General features: G+C 41.6%; 1 protein-coding gene across 1 annotated transcript; it reads left to right on the top strand.

The window, feature by feature from the left end:
* The first annotated feature begins 21 nt into the window (after positions 1–21).
* LOC119895792 (C2 domain-containing protein 2) lies at positions 22–17375 on the top strand. The gene is made up of 13 exons (XM_038709110.1): positions 22–858; positions 1281–1376; positions 2875–2994; positions 5070–5171; positions 5496–5612; positions 7744–7852; positions 9689–9797; positions 9882–9946; positions 10092–10207; positions 10341–10509; positions 12947–13188; positions 13551–13818; positions 14995–17375. Exons 1-13 carry the CDS (start codon positions 577–579, stop codon positions 15213–15215), a joined length of 2016 nt encoding a protein of 671 aa, XP_038565038.1. The 5' UTR covers positions 22–576; the 3' UTR covers positions 15216–17375.
* Positions 17376–17839: the final 464 nt, after the last annotated feature.

Genomic DNA, 17839 nt, shown 5'->3' with positions numbered 1-17839 from the left:
ACAGTTTGTGCCACATATCCGTTTCCAAGCTGCAACTTTATACAGTCATACTGAGCCGCACTCAAAGTCCAGCGGTAAGGACTGCTCTCCTCGCTTCCAGGATGTTTTCCCGGGACTCTTGTTCTGTATCTGGATATCGTTTGGTGGAGCTCAACTGCAAACTTTGGAAATAATCCCTATTTGCTCAACTTTAGTGGTTCAGTAGCTAATGTTGAATAGCTAGTTAAGCGAACCGTGGCGAAGATTAGCTTTACTAAGCTAACAACCATATTCAATGAGAAGGGGGAGAGAAGCCAGAGACTACCTTTAGCTCTTTGACAGTGGTCTAAGTCTCTATAACCAGCTTTTGTCATTTACGACCTCTATATGGCTTTTAAAATCTGTTACGGAGTACTGCAACATGGATAACAAAAAGCATAATATGTTTTGGGGGTTGATATCTGGGCTGTTATCAGTTGTGGGAGATCGCTTTCACTGATTTGGCCGTTCCCTGACCAAATTACTTACTATGAGGTTGCCAGGAAACCTCTCAAAGGAGGTGTGTTAAGCTGTGATCATCGTTTTCATTTGCAAAGAATGTCCGACTTTGAGGGTTCCAGTTCATATTTTGGTTTGGAGGATCCGCAGTGGATATGCATGGTCACACTTTTCCTTGCGTCCCTGGTCACTCTCATACTGTATTTCGTACAGTATTTCCAACAAAGGGGTGTAGGAAATAAGCAGAGAGCAGCGGAGGACAATGCGGCGAAGGAGGAAGCCGCCTCTCTGCTGGGATGGGCGCTGTCACTGGCGAGCTGGAAAAGTCAGTGGAGAGGAGCTTGGTGCAGGGCTTTGAATGACGAATCAAGGAAGCGTGGGGTAAGTCTCATGACCACCAGGCCATCACTACTCTGTGGCAGGCAGGTGACTTCAGTGAAGAAAGTGCAGCTTGTCATATGGTGTGACAGGGTTGTAATAACTCAAGTAAATCCCCTTATCTGTGCTCTCATATGGATAGCTTTTGCAGACCCACCCTACTCCAATGAAATCTTACCCCTTTCTTTTGACATCGGACATAATTTGATCTGACATGTTCATGTACACTTTTGCACCCTCTTGCACCACTTCTGAACCATCTGCGTTTGTTTCTATTCCTTAGAAATATCAAGTCAGAACACATGCATTGACGTCGCCAGCTCAGATCATTGTTCATTTATTGGCATCCTCATTCCCCCGCTCTCTGTGAGTTGTGTAATAGGTGTTTACTATTGTTTTAAGCTTATTGTCTTCTTCCTCATTAGGGTTCTGTTCTGCTGACGTTTGAAGAGGATGATCTTCAGGCCTCAGAGCTCATGGTCAGCCAAGTGTCCAGCTTTCAGAAGTCGGCCAGAAACAAGGTATACTAACCTTAAGGTGTTTTATCAGTACAGTTGAAGGAAATGCCTTTTTCTCGTGTGTTTATGGCTGTTTTGTTTTGTGTATTTCCAGTGATCAATGAAGATCTTTTTCTGAGCGTTATCTAGATCTGTGGCAGTGTTGTGTGTGTTATTAAAGACAATTATATATTTTATTTCCCATGGTGTAGCATTCATCTTGATTATAGCAACAGACTGGATTTCTACTTTCCTTGTTTGTGTGCGTTATTGACAAAGGCTGTCCCTCAAATCAATCTCCCTTTCCCTAATTCAGTGGAGAGGGAGTTGCTTTACCACCAAGTGCTGCATTTAAGCCCACAGTGAACAAGCACTGACTCATCAACTCAGAAATACTGGTACAGACATTTCCTCCGTTCATTTAGATCTGACAAATGAATCTGCTTGGCTATTTTTTTTTCCCAGGTGTCAACCTGCTCACTACAAAAATCACTGTGAATGAAAACGTATACATGAAAAAGACTATAAACACTTGAATAGTGCTTCTTTCATCAGATTATGTGCTAACCTGCTGCAGACCGTGTGTAAAACAAACTGCCACCGGAGGGCTTTTTATGTTTTTAGCGAGGTCAGATAGGGACAAATAGCTTGCTCTGCTGCTGGCCTGGTCGGCGTAGCAGTGCTCCCAGTGCAAACTCAGCCCTTTCTTTTGTGATCATCGTAATATGGAGCAAAATACCAGCTGCTCTGTTGTTGAATGCAGGGAGTCTAATGAACAGAGGCTTATTTTTACTGTGTGTGGGTAAAAATATACACTGCGTCTGCATGTGTGCGTGCGTGCGTTTTAAGAAGCTTACATAGCTGTCAAGCTCAGCACTGAGGAGGAGCAGCCAGACAGGAATGCACCGGCACTGATGTTTATGTTAAGGTTTCTCCTCACAGGGGTCTAATATCAGACTAGATGCAAAAACACACGTAACCTACACTGAAATCAGAATGAAAGCAATGAATAAATATCTTTCAAGTAAGAAGACACTTTACCAATGGTTGGTAATTTACTCTGTTAAAGATGTATTCCATTTCAGTGAAGGGGATTTATTGTACTCGCAGAGGATTGGATTTGCTGATAATGCCTTTGGAAGCTAGTGCAGATCCTTTTCCTTTTTTACAGTTCAGTGTGAACTGCTTTTAAGATGTCTGTAGATTCTCACTCATCCAGGATAACTGCTCAAATATTTTGCTTTTGGATCCGTTTTAGCAAAAGCCACGTGCCTTTTTATGCCATGTCATGGTAACATAAATGTATTGTCAACAAATCCTCACAGATCCTTTCACACATGGATAATCATACAGCAACTTACATTTTAGTACAAATTCTAGTTTCCCTCCCTGTTTGAGTTGCTTCCATAGTACATGATATAACTACATCTGAGTTGCATTGAAATGCTTAAGCTATAGCATTCGCTTACTAATGATAATAATAATAATAATACACTAATGCCTCACTTTGTCTTCCCAACAGGCCGCTTGCTGCAGTGTGGTTGGGGAGAAGCTTCAGTTCTCTGTCAGTGCAGCATCAACAGCCATGGCCACCCCAGACCCTTGTAAATACACAGTCTGTATAACTCCACTGGAGCTGCAGGTAAATGCTCTATTGTTGGTCCAAAGGCATCTATTAAAGGTGTGCGTTTCATAGACATAAACGATACGCATCTGTTCTTTTGTGAATATCTCTTTAACACTGGGGTGCCTGAAAACAGTCACATCCTTTGGAAGTCATTGTGGTTTAGTTTAATGGGAGATTTTATTGAACATGATGCGCGGCCCAGCATTGGCTCACTGCTGGCAGAAGACTCAGATTTAATGGTTGGGATATCTTTTTTTGGCAAATGTCCTGAAGACCTCATTAAAATCACTGTCAGGCCCATTTCCAGTAAGGCTGGCCCTGCTTTGTCTACATTCACATTTATCAGGGGCCTAGATGTGACTCTGGCGCTATGACACAAATGACTGATGACTGCTTGTTCTTACCTGGAAATTACAGGGATTTATTTTATTTATCATGGCCAAACATGACTAAAACATTTCCATGGCTCACTCACAATCTTTCCTCGTCAAACTCTGATGCAGTGTTCAAATAAAGCAGAGAGCGTCAAAGGTGATGTTGTGTAATGGTTAGTGTGCATTAAGCAGTGGTAAGCTTGCGTCCTGTTCTTAGGTTCTGTGTTAAATCTCAGCCAATGTATGGATGCCAGCTAACCCAATTGTATTAAAGCTGTTTTTAAACCAATAAGGTGCTTGTAACCCCCCCGTGAGTTCACTGTGCCACAAATACAACCTGAGTGAGAGACTCAGGATTAGAGTCGAGCCGGTTTTGTTTTGGTTGGGGATCGGTTGTTGTTGCAGGAACATAAAGGAAGCCTCTTGTCTCCCTTTCACTCTTGATTGTTTCAGCTTAGTCTGGAAAAGTCAGAAAGCCTTTTCAAACGTCTCCATCCATCTGCTGGAACATGTGTTAGCTTTTGACTGAGACCCATGCTAGAATGGTCCTGGCTTGTCATGTAATGAGTGCTGGGGATATGTGGAACAGAAGCCCATGACATTTAAAGTATATGGTCACAATAATTCACCAGTACACTGCGGTGTGCTGCTTTGTGGACTTTGTCTTTTAACACACTACTGCACCACATGGCCAGTTGCATGTGATGGGGGGGGGGCACATGTGACATGGGCAGTATCTTTGCAATGTAAAAACCCTATGTAGTGTATGACTTCACAACAAGCACTTCTCTTTTGTTGAAGTTATAATCGGGTGATGTGAGCCTCTAAACTACTTTAATGGCTATACATTTAAAAAGCCACTTCTTGGCAAACCGTTTCTGTTCTTCAGTTATTTTTATGCTGCTAATATAGCCTTCCTCTTTAAGATTTGTATGAAGTGACCCGGGTCTTATTAATGCAAGCTGTGATATTGTTCTTTTGAATCCTTCTCATTGCTATCTGATGAGGCCTTTGTTTGGCATCACAGAGGCGGCTGTTCAGTCTTACACTGGAATCCAGGCATGCTGGGACAGGATGGCCTAGTTGGTTTTCTGTCTTTCTCATTTCTCTCTCCTTCTTTCATTTTCTTTCTTGGCTGAGCTAGATGTAGATGTACATCTTGCTGACATTCTCTACTTAACCGGTCTGTCAGGATGACCATAGAGGAATTGCAGAAGTTTGTTGGACAGTGTATGGTGTTGACCAGTGCGTGGGTGTTAATGGTCATATCATTTCAGTGTTTACTTACACTGACTTAGTATACAAAACATGATTTAAGAGGAAGAAGTTTATAAAACAAAGACAATGAAGACAATTTCCATGTAATTACACGGGGAAAAAACTTGCTTACTGCCATTGAAGTGAGTCAACAAATTAACATTAACAAATCTATATATATAAAAAACTGGTGCAGTGTAATTTAGTACTTTATTTTCAAGTGAGGGACACAAAGATTAAAAAAGTTGTATGAATTACAGAACATTCTGCAGCCACAATAATCCTGGGATTTGTTTAAACCATGTTAATCCCCAATTAACTTTGAAACTGTAAGTTTAAACATCCTGAACTCATTATGTTTATTGTATAGATTTACTGTAAGTGAAGCTGTTGAGCAGTGTATGACCTCTGATCACCATGACATTGTGAGGCAAATATGGTTTTCTCTGTGTTCCTCAGCTTGATCTAAAGATGCAAGAAGCTAAAGATGAAATCAAGGTGACTTGGGGAGTGTCTCACCTGGAGACAGGGGAGCTGCAGGTGACACCCACTTTCACCCAGGTAATTGTTAGGCTGCAGATAAAGGGATGTACCTCCTGTCTGTATTAGTTCTGATACACTGAAACAGGTTTTTGTTTGTTTGTTGTTGTTGTTGTTGTTGTTTTGAAGATTTTATTGAAAATCTATAGCAAGATTTTGTCAAAAATAAAAAACCTTACTTTGCGTCAGGCCAGTAAAGTAAAAAAAAATAAAATGTAACATTTAAAGTGAGGTGTATTTTGTTTTTTGTGCTCACACAAAGGAGGTTATGTATTTGTGTTAATACTGTCAATGAAGTTTTAATATGTGTGTGATTTATCTGATACCGTGACCTCTTTCTATCAGGGCAATGCCAACACTTCCAGTGTTGCAGCGATAAAGGAGCAGCTGAGGCAGCTGCTATGTGTGACGCGTCCCTCTGTGTTGCTGGGCTGCAGGCCTGCTCAGGCCTCAGAGGTCAAGGTGAGTGGAGGAGCCTGATGAATGACATCTTAACAGCAGCCACACAAGAACGCCAAGCAGACAAGTGTGTGCAAGTCTGTCACGCCAGGTCGTTGTTTGCAGTATGCTGCAAACTGACAAATAGACCTTAAAGTGGCTATAATCTGTATTTGTCCAAAAAAAAATTATTGAATGACACAGAGAAAACAACACTGAAATGTGGAAGTGGTTACTTGTGGTGATGAATCTACAGAGTATTATCAGCTGAATCTGTAGCTGCCCTGGCCTTTATGGAGCTTCATAGTGAGTTTCTTTAAATTGTATTGCTGACCAGCTCAAAACCTTTCTGTTTTGTTTCACTCTTGCCACTCTCATAATGTTTTTCGGCTGCAGATGGCAGATATTTTCAGCAAAAAAGCTCTAAAAAGCCACTCTGTGCTACTCACTCAGCACCAAACAGCAGAGACAAACATCAGCGACTAACTGACTAGTGGACCATTTGGTAGCTAAAGAGCTGACCAGCGTTAGAGATCAAAAATGGAGCTAAAAGAGAGTAAATATTTGATTTACATTCATCAGGTAACACAAACACCACTCTAAAGGAAGTATAATGTTACTCTGCTGGGTATGTAAACAAGCAACTGTTTGCCTACAAGGTGAGGAGTTGTCAGTGCTGTGTTCTCAGCTGGTTTCTGCTGCACTAATGCATCAAATGTACACTGCTCAAAAAAATAAAGGGAACACTTAAACAACACAATGTAACTCCAAGTCAATCACACTCCTGTGAAATCAAACTGTCCACTTAGGAAGCAACACTGATTGACAATCAATTTGTGGCAAGAAGGTTTGCTGTGTCTGTCAGCGTAGTGTCCAGAGCACGGAGGCGCTACCAGGAGACAGGCCAGTACATCAGGAGACGTGGAGGAGGCCGTAGGAGGGCAACAACCCAGCAGCAGGACCGCTACCTCCGCCTTTATGCAAGGAGGAGCAGGAGGAGCACTGCCAGAGCCCTGCAAAATGACCTCCAGCAGGCCACAGATGTGCATGTGTCTGCTCAAAAAGAAACAGACTGTCAGAAACAGACTCCATGAGGGTGGTACGAGGGCCCGACGTCCACAGGTGGGGGTTGTGCTTACAGCCCAACACCGTGCAGGACGTTTGGCATTTGCCAGAGAACACCAAGATTGGCAAATTCGCCACTGGCGCCCTGTGCTCTTCACAGATGAAAGCAGGTTCACACTGAGCACATGTGACAGATGTGACATAGTCTCATTTTGACTTGTTTTAAGGACATTACATCAAAGTTGGATCGGCCTGTAGTGTGGTATTCCACTTTGAATTGGAGTGTGACTCCAAATCCAGACCTCCATGGGTTGATAAATTTGATTTCCATTGATAATTTTTGTGTGATTTTTGTTGTCAGCACATTCAACTATGTAAAGAAAGGAGTATTTAACCCTCTGGCCTCATTATATATTTTACGACGTTTAGTGTATCTCAGATCAAAAATGACCATGATGGGGCCAGAAGGTTAATGAGATTATTTCATTTATTCAGACCTAGGATGTGTTATTTTAGTGTTCCCTTTATTTTTTTGAGCAGTGTATTATGCTGACATGCATTTACAAAAAGGTTTTTGGTGACACGCCGTTTGCCCAGCCATCACCGGATGTCATGGCATGCCATGTTTCTGATTTGATCTTGTGTTATACTCTTGTGTTCACATTTTAGTCTAGTGGTCATTATGAAAATACTATTCAAATACAGAGTACATTCTGTCAGCAGGGTTGTTTTTCATAGAGTCCTCCCCTCTTGTGCAAACTACTGTTATATTGTCTTTGTCACACAGAATGCTATGAATACATGCACATTGTACCTTGGATGTTGAGAAGCTGGCTGTAGTTGTATTCTCCTATAAAGAAATGGGGGGGTTGGATCTGACACTTCACCATTTACACAAAAGCATGTTGTAGATATCTTCTAAGATCAATGATACAATTTGATCTACTGAAAAGTTTCTTTTTGATTCAGTAGCATTGTGCCACTTCTATAATAAAAAGCCGCTAATAAGGTATGGTACATGTTGCAATTTATATTGCAGCCAATCGGTCGACATTGTGGAATTATTTACTTACTATGGTTTCTCTAATAGGATGCCCGCAACAACGTGGTGTCACCCCCAAAACCCCCCCGTGCTCACGACTGGAAACTGCTGGTGAAGAACATCCGGGTGACACTGAATCAGGAGGAAGATGCTGCAGGTTCTGATGAAACAGCTGTAGCTAGTGTCTTTATTCTGTCCTGAGCTCATAAACCGTCCTCAGTCACCTCTGTACCTTGTGGGCAAGTGGTCAACTCACACCGACATTGCAGTCATAACTCTGGCTTATGGTTATCAGTTCAAAGAAATGCAAACATTTGACAGCTCTAGAAAAGATGTGTTTGATATGTTTCTTCCAAGCTTTATCCTGTGTCAATAGCCATATAAACTCCATCCATCAGCCTCCTTCCAACAAATCATATTTACCTAAGGTTCATCCCAGTAATGTAAGAGGAAACACAAGGTGCAGTACAAAGAATAATTAGTATTTTTATTAAGGCACTTCCATTTCCCTGTACATATAAAAAAGTGAAATCTTTTGCATTATACCTATGCTGTGTCAAGAAAGTTGCCGGAGAAGACCACACAACCTTAAAGGAACAGTTTAGGAAATCTGCGTATTCGCTCTCTTGCAGCGTTAGCACAGTCTGTTTAATATGAAGCCACAGCCATGAGACGCTTAGCTCAGCTCAAAGACTAGAAAAAGGGGAAATGGGCCAGCATGGCCTTGTCCAAAGGTAAACAAATTTCATATCCGTACAAAAACCAAACGCTTTGTGAGGGTTATGTGTCTGTCTGTTTCTTTGACTGGACGCTATGACTTCTTGTCGTCGGCATGAGGTTTGCAAGCAGCCAGTAAAGACTTCAAGAAGTCACTGCCACCAACCAAAAAATAACTTGGGCACATAACCCCCATATAGCCACAGCTTATTTGCACTTTGGTTTAGTATTGGTCTTCTTCTCTAACTCTCAGCAAGAAAGCTAATAGAAATATTTCCCCAAATATCAAACTTTTCCTTTAATTGCATTATCAATATAAAGAAAGGGTTATACTGAAGTAAACTACATATATGGCATTTTGCAAATCAGCTCAATCACTTGCTGGTCCTGCTTGAGTGCAAATATTTCCAGCTTCACTTATTTTGTCAATTCAAATGCATAATATTCCAATGATGTTATATTAAGACTTGTTTTCTGAGATTTGTTTGCCAGTTGGCTCTCAGAGGTGGTAATCTACTGTTTAAACCTCAACAGTGTTGGCAGTATATTAACAAAACACCCACCATCATCATTAATAATACACTCGCTATAGCCAGTGTGGTGGCACAGACCTGCACAGAAGCAAGACTCCCCTATGATCAGTGAGTGTCAGCCAGGAAACTCGAAGACAAAATGTTTTGAGTTGATGAAAGGCTGTTAAAATAGTTGTTAGCGATGAAGTCTTAGACCTTAACATCGTCGACAACAACTTTGTTTTGGTAGTTCCTGTGTTGAGTCATTCTCTAGTTGTGTCCTTCCCAAAACTTAATATTGTACAGCAGAGACATGACACAGCATTCAGCACTTCACCATCTATTTTCCTTCCTTTAAGTGGACAGCAGTTATACTTAGCTTCACTTGTGAGACTTCCTGTCGGCTAGAAGCCAGATCCAGAGCTGCTGCAGTGGATGCTCTGTCTTTAGGTTTTTGCTGATGTTGTATCCAGTAAGACACGATGCTTTCACAGTACTGGAGCCTGGCTTGTGGCTAATGACTGTCAGTTTAAGTCCTCCATGAAATAGGCTTCATCACATGTATTGAGGGAGATTTTTCAACCAGCACTTTGTGAGTGCCCTTTACCCTATGTATAATTTATCATATATACGCTGACCTTGCCTTTGCCCATTCAAGTGAAGCAGTGGAAGTGACCAAAGCAAAATTGAATCCAGCAGCAGCATGTTGTATTTGATCAGCTGTAAATGACTGTGATGCTGATTGTTTTCTGCTGTGTTTGTAGGCAGCATGAATCCTCTGTGTGTACTGCAGTTGGATGATCCTCCACAGAGGTTTAACACCTCTGTTTTGAAGAACACAAGCACTCCTGCCTGGGACCAGCCGTTTATCTTGTAAGCTTTACCATAGCATGCTTCAAACAATCGCCGTTTTTGCAAAGTAATGCATTTTAATATTTTCTTTTTCTATCTCACCAGTGAATTGAATGGGCTTTCAAAGGAGCTCAATGTGCAGCTAATGAATGATGGACAACCTCAAGAGAGTAAGGAAATGACTGGCTGCCTTTTGATATTTGTGCTTTAGTCATTATGACAGAAGAGGTTTTTTGTTGTTGTTGTTGCCAAACTTTGACTGTCACATGTTCTGGTAGTACCAGACTAAATTTGGTGTGTTTTTCTTATTTTCAGATTCCTTACTTGGTCAAGTGTCAGTGCCTTTTGATCTTGTAAAGAAGCATCCCAAAGGACAGCAAACATTTTCACTCATGACCAAAGACATAGTGACTGGATCACTTACTACTGACGTAAGACTGTTATCCCAGTTAACATTGGGATGTTATCCTATATCAACAGATATAGTTTACTTCTTTTTCACATATCAGAGGTTATCACGTACACAAAGTTAGAATATTAACTGTGGAGAATTGTGTCCTTCAGTTTACCTACCTGGAGCCCAGTGAGGTGAGGTCCTGGCACCCTCCCACCCCAGCCTCCAGTAAGAGGGTGGAGATGGACCGTACAGTCATGCCCTGTGGCACGGTGGTCACCACCATCACCGCAGTGAAGAGCAAGCCGGGTCGACTGCTCCCTCTTGGACTCAACATAGGTATAGCACTGCAAACCTTCAAGACTAGTGAGACCGGTCTTTTTCAGAGAAGGCATGTGTCTCATAATTCATACCAAACAAGTTACACTGCAGGGAGGCTCATGGAGGTTTCTATTTATTCAAGTGATGCTGTTGTTAGAAAAAAAAGTAAAAACAGCTGATGCAAAGAGATAGTGTGTGCCTTCAAATGTCCACAGACCGTTCCAAAACAACAGTATAGGCTGGCATTTCAGTTTTGAAAACCAGAGTTATCAGCACCCAGCAGATCTATGGTGCAGTGGCTGATATTGGTAACAAGCCTCTTATTCTACTTCTGACTTATGATGATGCCATTGAGCATTGAAAATGTGTTTCCCCTTTAAATATGCTGTTGCTCATGCTGAGATAATGCTGTTATAATGATCTTAATATTGATTTAATCCATACAATTTGTATACAAATTCCTGCAAATGGCATCACCATTAAAAAAAAATATTTTTTTTAAAAATTTTAAATTTTGCAATAAAATCTCTAAAAGATCCTACTAGGACATTAAACAGAGGCTGGCTCTATGGATGGCAATGTGCATATTATACCTGCTAAACATTTGCATGTTAAAGTTGTTCGTATTCAGCCTAAGTACGTCCTCACAGAGCAGCTAGCGTGAGTCTTGTTATTACAATATCAATGAGAGTTGGGGCCTGATACCTTGGACACCAAAATAATGCAAAGTATAAATAGAGTAATTAGAGGTTTCTGTTTGATAAAATCTAAAACTGAATTACAACAGTTCAAATACACTGTTAGACCAGTCCCATCCCTAAATAGGTCTAGAGAGGAAAAGGCAAGACATTTCTTATTAAACATGCAATGCTAAGTAGTACAAAAACAAAGAGATCTATATCTAAAAAAAATCCTATAGACACTACATCTACACAATAAGTTCAGCAGTTTGGTGTTAGTGTTATGACATACATACATTTGCCAATCCTAAACAATAGCAGAAAGACAGTCGAGACGTCGATAGGCCTTTTTCATGGAAGACATTTCGACATGCCACAGTAGAAGAAGCACAAGTGAAAATAATAACGTACATCATGGTTGAATTCCGTTTAGCTGCTCCAGTTTTGGGGTCCTAGTATTGTGCATGCTGGCTCGCTGTCACACTGTAACATTTATTTGGACACTTGAATAGAGCAGACAGAACAGGGCCACCGTTAATGTTATTTGTAAGAGCTGCATGTTTCCTGCTATCACATGTCAAAATGTCTGCTGTGAAAAAAGGCTCTTTATTTAAAAACACCTGAAAATGCATATTTTTTTCCAACTCATAGGGCCGGATTTACTAACACCCAGAATAAAGAGTACAAAAGTGCGTGTGCATTCTAAAATATTGCATGTGCAATGTACCTGTTATGGGTGATCAACTAAGAATTATTGCGTATGTGACAACAGGTGCAAACACAATGGAGTAGGCAGTATTTAAATGAGGGTTTTGCGTGTTTTAATGGTTTCCGCCATGGAAAGTCAGGAGGGAAAACAGCCACTGCGTAAAAACCTTGTTTTATTCATTCAGTGTGTCCGAAGTATGTGGAAATCATACGTACCTGCCCATCCTGCCTCAGATTGCACTAAGTACTTGGGACAGCACACGTGAAAAACTGCTTTGGGAAACCCCAGCAGAAACAGATACAGTGTGCTGGAATGACCCAGACAGAGTGTGAACAACGGGGAGCCAGGGGGAATAAGACATGAACTCCCCTAAAAACATGATTTGTGAAATTTTGGGGGGTCTCTAAAATATTGAGAGTATGCTTTTTGTCATTAATTTCTATATTTCTGTATCATCATGGATCATGCGTAAAATCAAGGAGTGTCATGCTTCATCCAGCCAGAGGGGACACCAACCGTCCGCAGCGTGCCCGGTCTCTCGCCCCAACGCCCCATTCCCCTCAGCTGACTACTCCTTGTAACTGGCTCCAAATCAGCCCTTAAGTCAGCTCCAATATGGCATTGCTGGAGAGGCGAAATGTGCACGTTATATGTTCCCCAGTCATGCCAAAAATATTGACACGAATGGAAAAAACCCTTTCTCTACCTCTTCTTCATTCATTACGCCTGTGCCTCCTTCTTAACAATAACAGCAGCCATCTCCTCGCAACACTTTGGTTTGCACCTTCCTTTCAAACGTATTAAATACAGATGCGGTTGTACTCGCATGAAATTGCCGTTAGCCTTGTTAGATCGCATTGCATGTAGTAAATTATTTGCATGTTACATTCCCATTACTTTTCACAATCAGAATCAGCTTATGTGTTAATTTGCTGGTGATATCAAGTTTGCACACCTTTTTACTCACACAAACCTTTATAAAATCTGGCCCATAATGCACATTGTTAACAATGTTTTGAACTTCCATTATGCCCATGAAGCAGTCGATGACTTTGTGCTCCCTCAGATCCTGCCCAGAAAGCGGCAACTATCAAGCCCAAGTTGTCAGAGCGTCGCGTTTCAGAGCACACGTCCATGCTAGGGGCCACGGTCAGCAAGGCCTTGTCCTCTTCTGATACTGAGCTGCTGATGCTTAATGGCACGGACCCGGTGGCCGAGGCCGCCATCAGACAACTCCACCAGTCTGCCAAGCAGAAGCTCAAGTCCCCAGTGAAGAAGAGTACCATCATCATCTCTGGCATCGCCAAAGTAAGTTCCAGTACCAGAGGAACTCTTCACTGGTGCATTATACTGTTTCACTTTCTTTTATTTCACTTTAGTTGAACAGTTTCACTTATTTCATATACAGGGTTTAAATGAGACGATGAGTGGTCAGTCACAAGTGTTTGCTTCTCTGGAAATAAGTTTCCACAGTTTTTAAGATATTGTCCCCCGACATGTTGATCATGAAGACAGAGGAAGGAAGTAGATCTTAAATAAAACAATGTGTGCCATGCCCGGAGCAGCAACAGATACCCAGTGTTGTTGAAGTGCACTAAATGTGCCAATGATTAAAGCTATCTTTTTACTAGAAATACATTTTAACTACGCGAATCTGCTTAATTTGCCAGACGCCCTTGTCTCAGGATGATGAGCTAGCTCTGATGGCGGGCTACGCTGCAGCGATGGACGCCTCGATGTCAGAGGGCAGCTCTACTCAGGATATGACCACAGCGATCGCGTCAGGGACCAGCAGCCCGCCAGAAGAGTCTGAGCCCCAGGAAGGCCCCAGTGGAATAGGTCGGCCTCCGGAGGACTGGGAGAGCCAAACCGGGGAGGAACTAGTCCACACCTCACTATCCCTGTGTGTGTCCGAGGCAAGCTGCAAGAAGAGAAGGGGTGAGAGGTCACAGAGAGGACTCGCGAGTAACTGTGGACATGGTGACATGGCTGGTCTTTTCTGGCCGTATTATTCCATAAGTCATGTTTAAAATCCTCTCAAAACATAATTCCTTACAGACAAAACTTTATCAGTTTGATTGTTTTCACGGCCGTCGCTGCCCAGTGATGCAGTCTGTTTACATGTTCTTTTCTCTCTTTCCTTCCTACTGTTTCAACCTTTCCTCTTTGAACTGTCATCACTGCCATCTTAGAGGAAGGCAGTGCTAAGCAGACATTATATCCAGATGAGTAAGTTACTTCATGAGTTACTTGTGAGTTACTAGAATCCTTGGAACTCTAGTATGTGTAGTGTCTGCTAGCAATCGGTCGAGTAGATAACATAGTTTTTCTGCAATGTCACGTTCATTTTTCAGTTCATGTAAAATCTATTAGAAATTAGATCATATAGTTGCTCAATTTAGAACTTGTGGGGCTGCACAATATAGACAAAGTGCTGTGAGTATTTTCAGATATTCCCTTGCCATGTGCACTGGGACTAAAAGTGGCAAAGACCATTCTCACAGTTTCAGTCCATAATAACATTATAAATATACTGCAGAGTAAAATATCACACAAATGGAGATCAAACATCTTCTCATTTTGCTGTATAGTATATTGTTCAGCCTTCTGATGTATGCATTTATTATGTATGTAGGATACTGATGTTACTTTCCTAATTTGTCATTAATTAGTTTTCATAGTGTTTATGTTGTTTTATATCAACCTAATCTAATCCACAGAAATTAGCAAATCCCAGAAACTCCTTATGTGCTGAAAGGAGAGAATGCGCTTGTAGTGAGGTTGGACCTTGTGGCTGCTCTCTGGTGGTACAGTTCAGTGTGTGTTAGCTGGTGATTAAGCACAGTCTCTTGTCACTATCCAAAGCTTGACAGAGCTCTTTGACAGAGGAAAGACGAGTAGTGAAAGATTTTTTTTCATCATCAATAACCAACAATTTCCAACTAACACAAATTCTGTGCCACTGCTGCTTCAGCTGTCTTCAGATTGCTACTTCTTCAGATACTTCAAATGAATATTGTTCATACCTGTTTTATTTAGCCTTGAGTGGTGTCATCTTGACACAGTCATTCGCAATAATTATTTCCTGACCTTTTTCTTTTTTCTAATCTACAGGGAGCTTCCTTCAGAAGAGTGCCAAGCTCTTCTTCCGGCGGCGTCACCAGCGCAAGGACCCGGGGATGAGCCAGTCACACAATGACCTGGTTTACCTGGAGTCTCCGGCTGCAGTGGAGCGAGCCAGCCGAACAGCCACGCTTAGCCGGATGCTCAACCGTAAGAGTAAGAATAAGGGCAAAGCCAATGGCTCTACCTCCATCGGGGAGCCACATGCGTGACCCCAACCCCCCCTCACCTCATTCCCTCCTACAACAACTACCGTCGCCACTTCCACCTCAAACTTTCACTGGTAGACTTCCTGGCTAACCTACTCCCTAAATGCCCGACTTGCATAGTGGGGCTCCTGCATTGTGATTGGGAAAGCTGTGCAGATGGAGTAATATCCCCCTCTTCTATTGCCATTTCCTGCTTCCTATAAGAAACGGATATTCCACCAAAAGCAAGTGTGTGGATGAAGGTCTACCTGTCTTGAATTAATGGCATTTCAGAGGATATTGTATTGCATGTTTTCTTGATTTTTATGCAACATTTTGAAATCTTTAAGTGCTTTTGTGGCCTTGTTACTGACAGAAGGGACTGGTGTGGGCCGTCAATCTTTACCTCACTGCCACTGTGGGTAAAGAGTAAAGTCTCCCTGCTGTAAACCGTAATTTCCTCCGGTGGACCAACAGGACCAAAGATAAAGAAAAGAGCGGTGTTTGTATGATTTGCACAATTTGAGTACCCTTTATTTAAAGTGCAATGACAGGAGCTACTCTTGTGGTAGAGAGTTGTGTTAACAACATTCACAAAGGGAGATGATATTGTCGCCGCACCACCGGTGCAAGTGGGAGTGACACGACTACTTTTGACACTAATTCTATGAAATGTGGTCTTTATATCAATTCATTAAAAGTCCTTTTAATTTTGTTCCTAATAAAATGAGATCAGAAGAACAGCCATATGTCATTTGCGTGTAACGGCTGTAAAACAAAGCTATCTGGGAAAATGTCAACCTCATTAAAAAGATATCAGAACCAGTTATTTATGATCGGCATGTACAGAGGTTGTGTTAACATGTTTACATGCAACGCCGGCCATTAACATGAGATAACACCCTTCCAACCAGGAAACAAGACAAGCAGTGTGGCTAACGTGAAGCTCGCGCTGTATGCAAGCATTTTGTGTTTACTCCTCTCTGCTGTGTTTTCAAACGATATGCAACTTTCTTCTTTGTCTTCCTAAAAGATTCCTCCTGCACACTACTGTTATCAGCAGGGCTGTTAATGTGTCAAAAGGGAACCGTATGAACCTTTATCCAGAGACTGTGACGTTACACTACTTGTCGCATTAATGAAATTTGTTCTAGGCTCATTTAAATCCTGCTTTTCAACCGAATGAAATCGTCGTTCTTTTAATTGATGTTTTATTTTTTTTAAAGGATGTAGCTATGAACACATGAACGAGAGAAAGGGTGAACACATTTGGGGGCAACCAAATAGTTGGCTAGTAGTGGCTGTTTGTTTTTTTTTATCCAGCTAATGATTGTATTTTCTTTTTGTAAGCAGCTTGTTGAAGATATTTCTGTACATCCTGTTAATGTTTTGTCAGTGAGTTAATCTGCTCAGAGAAATGATGCAGCACAGTAGCAGGCAGAACTAACAGATTGCCTTAGAGTTATCCTGAGGATGATGTCACGGGTGGACTTGTTCTCCTCTATTTGATGTGACTTTCAGACCAGAGGATTTAAAGACAGAAGCGCACTGTTGGATTGGCTCTGAGAGACAAGTGTACCGTCACGTTTTTGCACCATCTGCAATGTCTATAATCAAGAAGCCTATGCACATAACATATCTGATAACTGAGTGTTTACATCATTATTAATATTAGACTCAGAGATTAAAAACACTCACTCGCTGTTAATGACAACACTACACTGCAGAGCCAGCGTGGGTTGTCTTTGTGTCTTGGTATTTACAGTTCACAATCGAGCTGCGATCACTTCTCATCACCCTGCACCCTTCCACCACCACGGATTGCAGTCTGATTCAGGCTGCAGAAAAATCTGTTACCATTCACACAGAAATCACCTTTACTGAGGGGGGAAAACGGGTTGTTTTAATTACGCTCCGCTTCAGGGCCCTTCCTTATGGCAGCCTGCTAGCAGTGGCTGCTGTTGTGCATTCAGTGAGCAGTAGGGCTGTATGTGATTAATAAACTGCTTCCTGGTGTGTGTGCGTGTGTTTTTATTTTTTATCATTGGCATCTGCTCTGTGCACAGAAACTGACTGACCTAACTGTTGTTGCAGAATGTCAGTCACTTCCCTGCAGGGATTGTAACTAATATATATATCGAGTTATTTCATTTTCAGCAATAAATATGGATTGAATAACTGTGACTGTGGTGCCGTTTTCTGTAGTAGTGCTGTAGTGAATTCTCTCCAGTGCTTCTGTCACTTGTAAACCTGTACATGCTGATATGGTATTTCACATGAATTATTACAGAGGCTTTTGTTCATGAATGGTCAACAGTGTCCTACTTTGCTGGCTGAAAATAACGCAGTTGTTGAAAGTATTTAAATACAGTTCAGCAATACTGTTTCTTGAATATTTCCATTTTATACACTGTTACAATACAGTTCATAGGGAAATATTGTCCTTTATTCTGCACTGCATTTATCTGACAGCTACAGTCGGATATAAAGGCCCTGCCACTGTCGCTAAGTGCTTCCTCGTGGTGGGCACTGTTGGGTTTCTGCAAATAATATTACAAAGAGCACAGTCTAGACCTGCTCTGTTTGAAAAGTACAATGAGATAACCTCTGTTATGAAAAGGTGCTCTAGAAATAGAAGTGAATCAAAT

The sequence above is a fragment of the Micropterus salmoides genome, unplaced genomic scaffold (genome assembly GCF_014851395.1).
Source record: "Micropterus salmoides isolate LMB-PRFRI ecotype aquatic unplaced genomic scaffold, ASM1485139v1 Ms_hic_scaffold_9, whole genome shotgun sequence".
Lineage (NCBI taxonomy): Eukaryota > Metazoa > Chordata > Actinopteri > Centrarchiformes > Centrarchidae > Micropterus > Micropterus salmoides.
The sequence above is the reverse complement of the archived record's forward strand: the minus strand, read 5'-3'. Positions and strand labels throughout refer to the sequence as shown.

Excerpts from the sequence above, each read along its gene's own strand:
- LOC119895792 (XM_038709110.1), top strand. The coding sequence starts at position 577 with ATGTCCGACTTTGAGGGTTCCAGTTCATATTTTGGTTTGGAGGATCCG. Across the intron at positions 1,377-2,874 it reads AGAAGTCGGCCAGAAACAAG|GCCGCTTGCTGCAGTGTGGT; the intron begins GTATACTAACCT and ends TCTTCCCAACAG. Across the intron at positions 2,995-5,069 it reads TAACTCCACTGGAGCTGCAG|CTTGATCTAAAGATGCAAGA; the intron begins GTAAATGCTCTA and ends TGTGTTCCTCAG.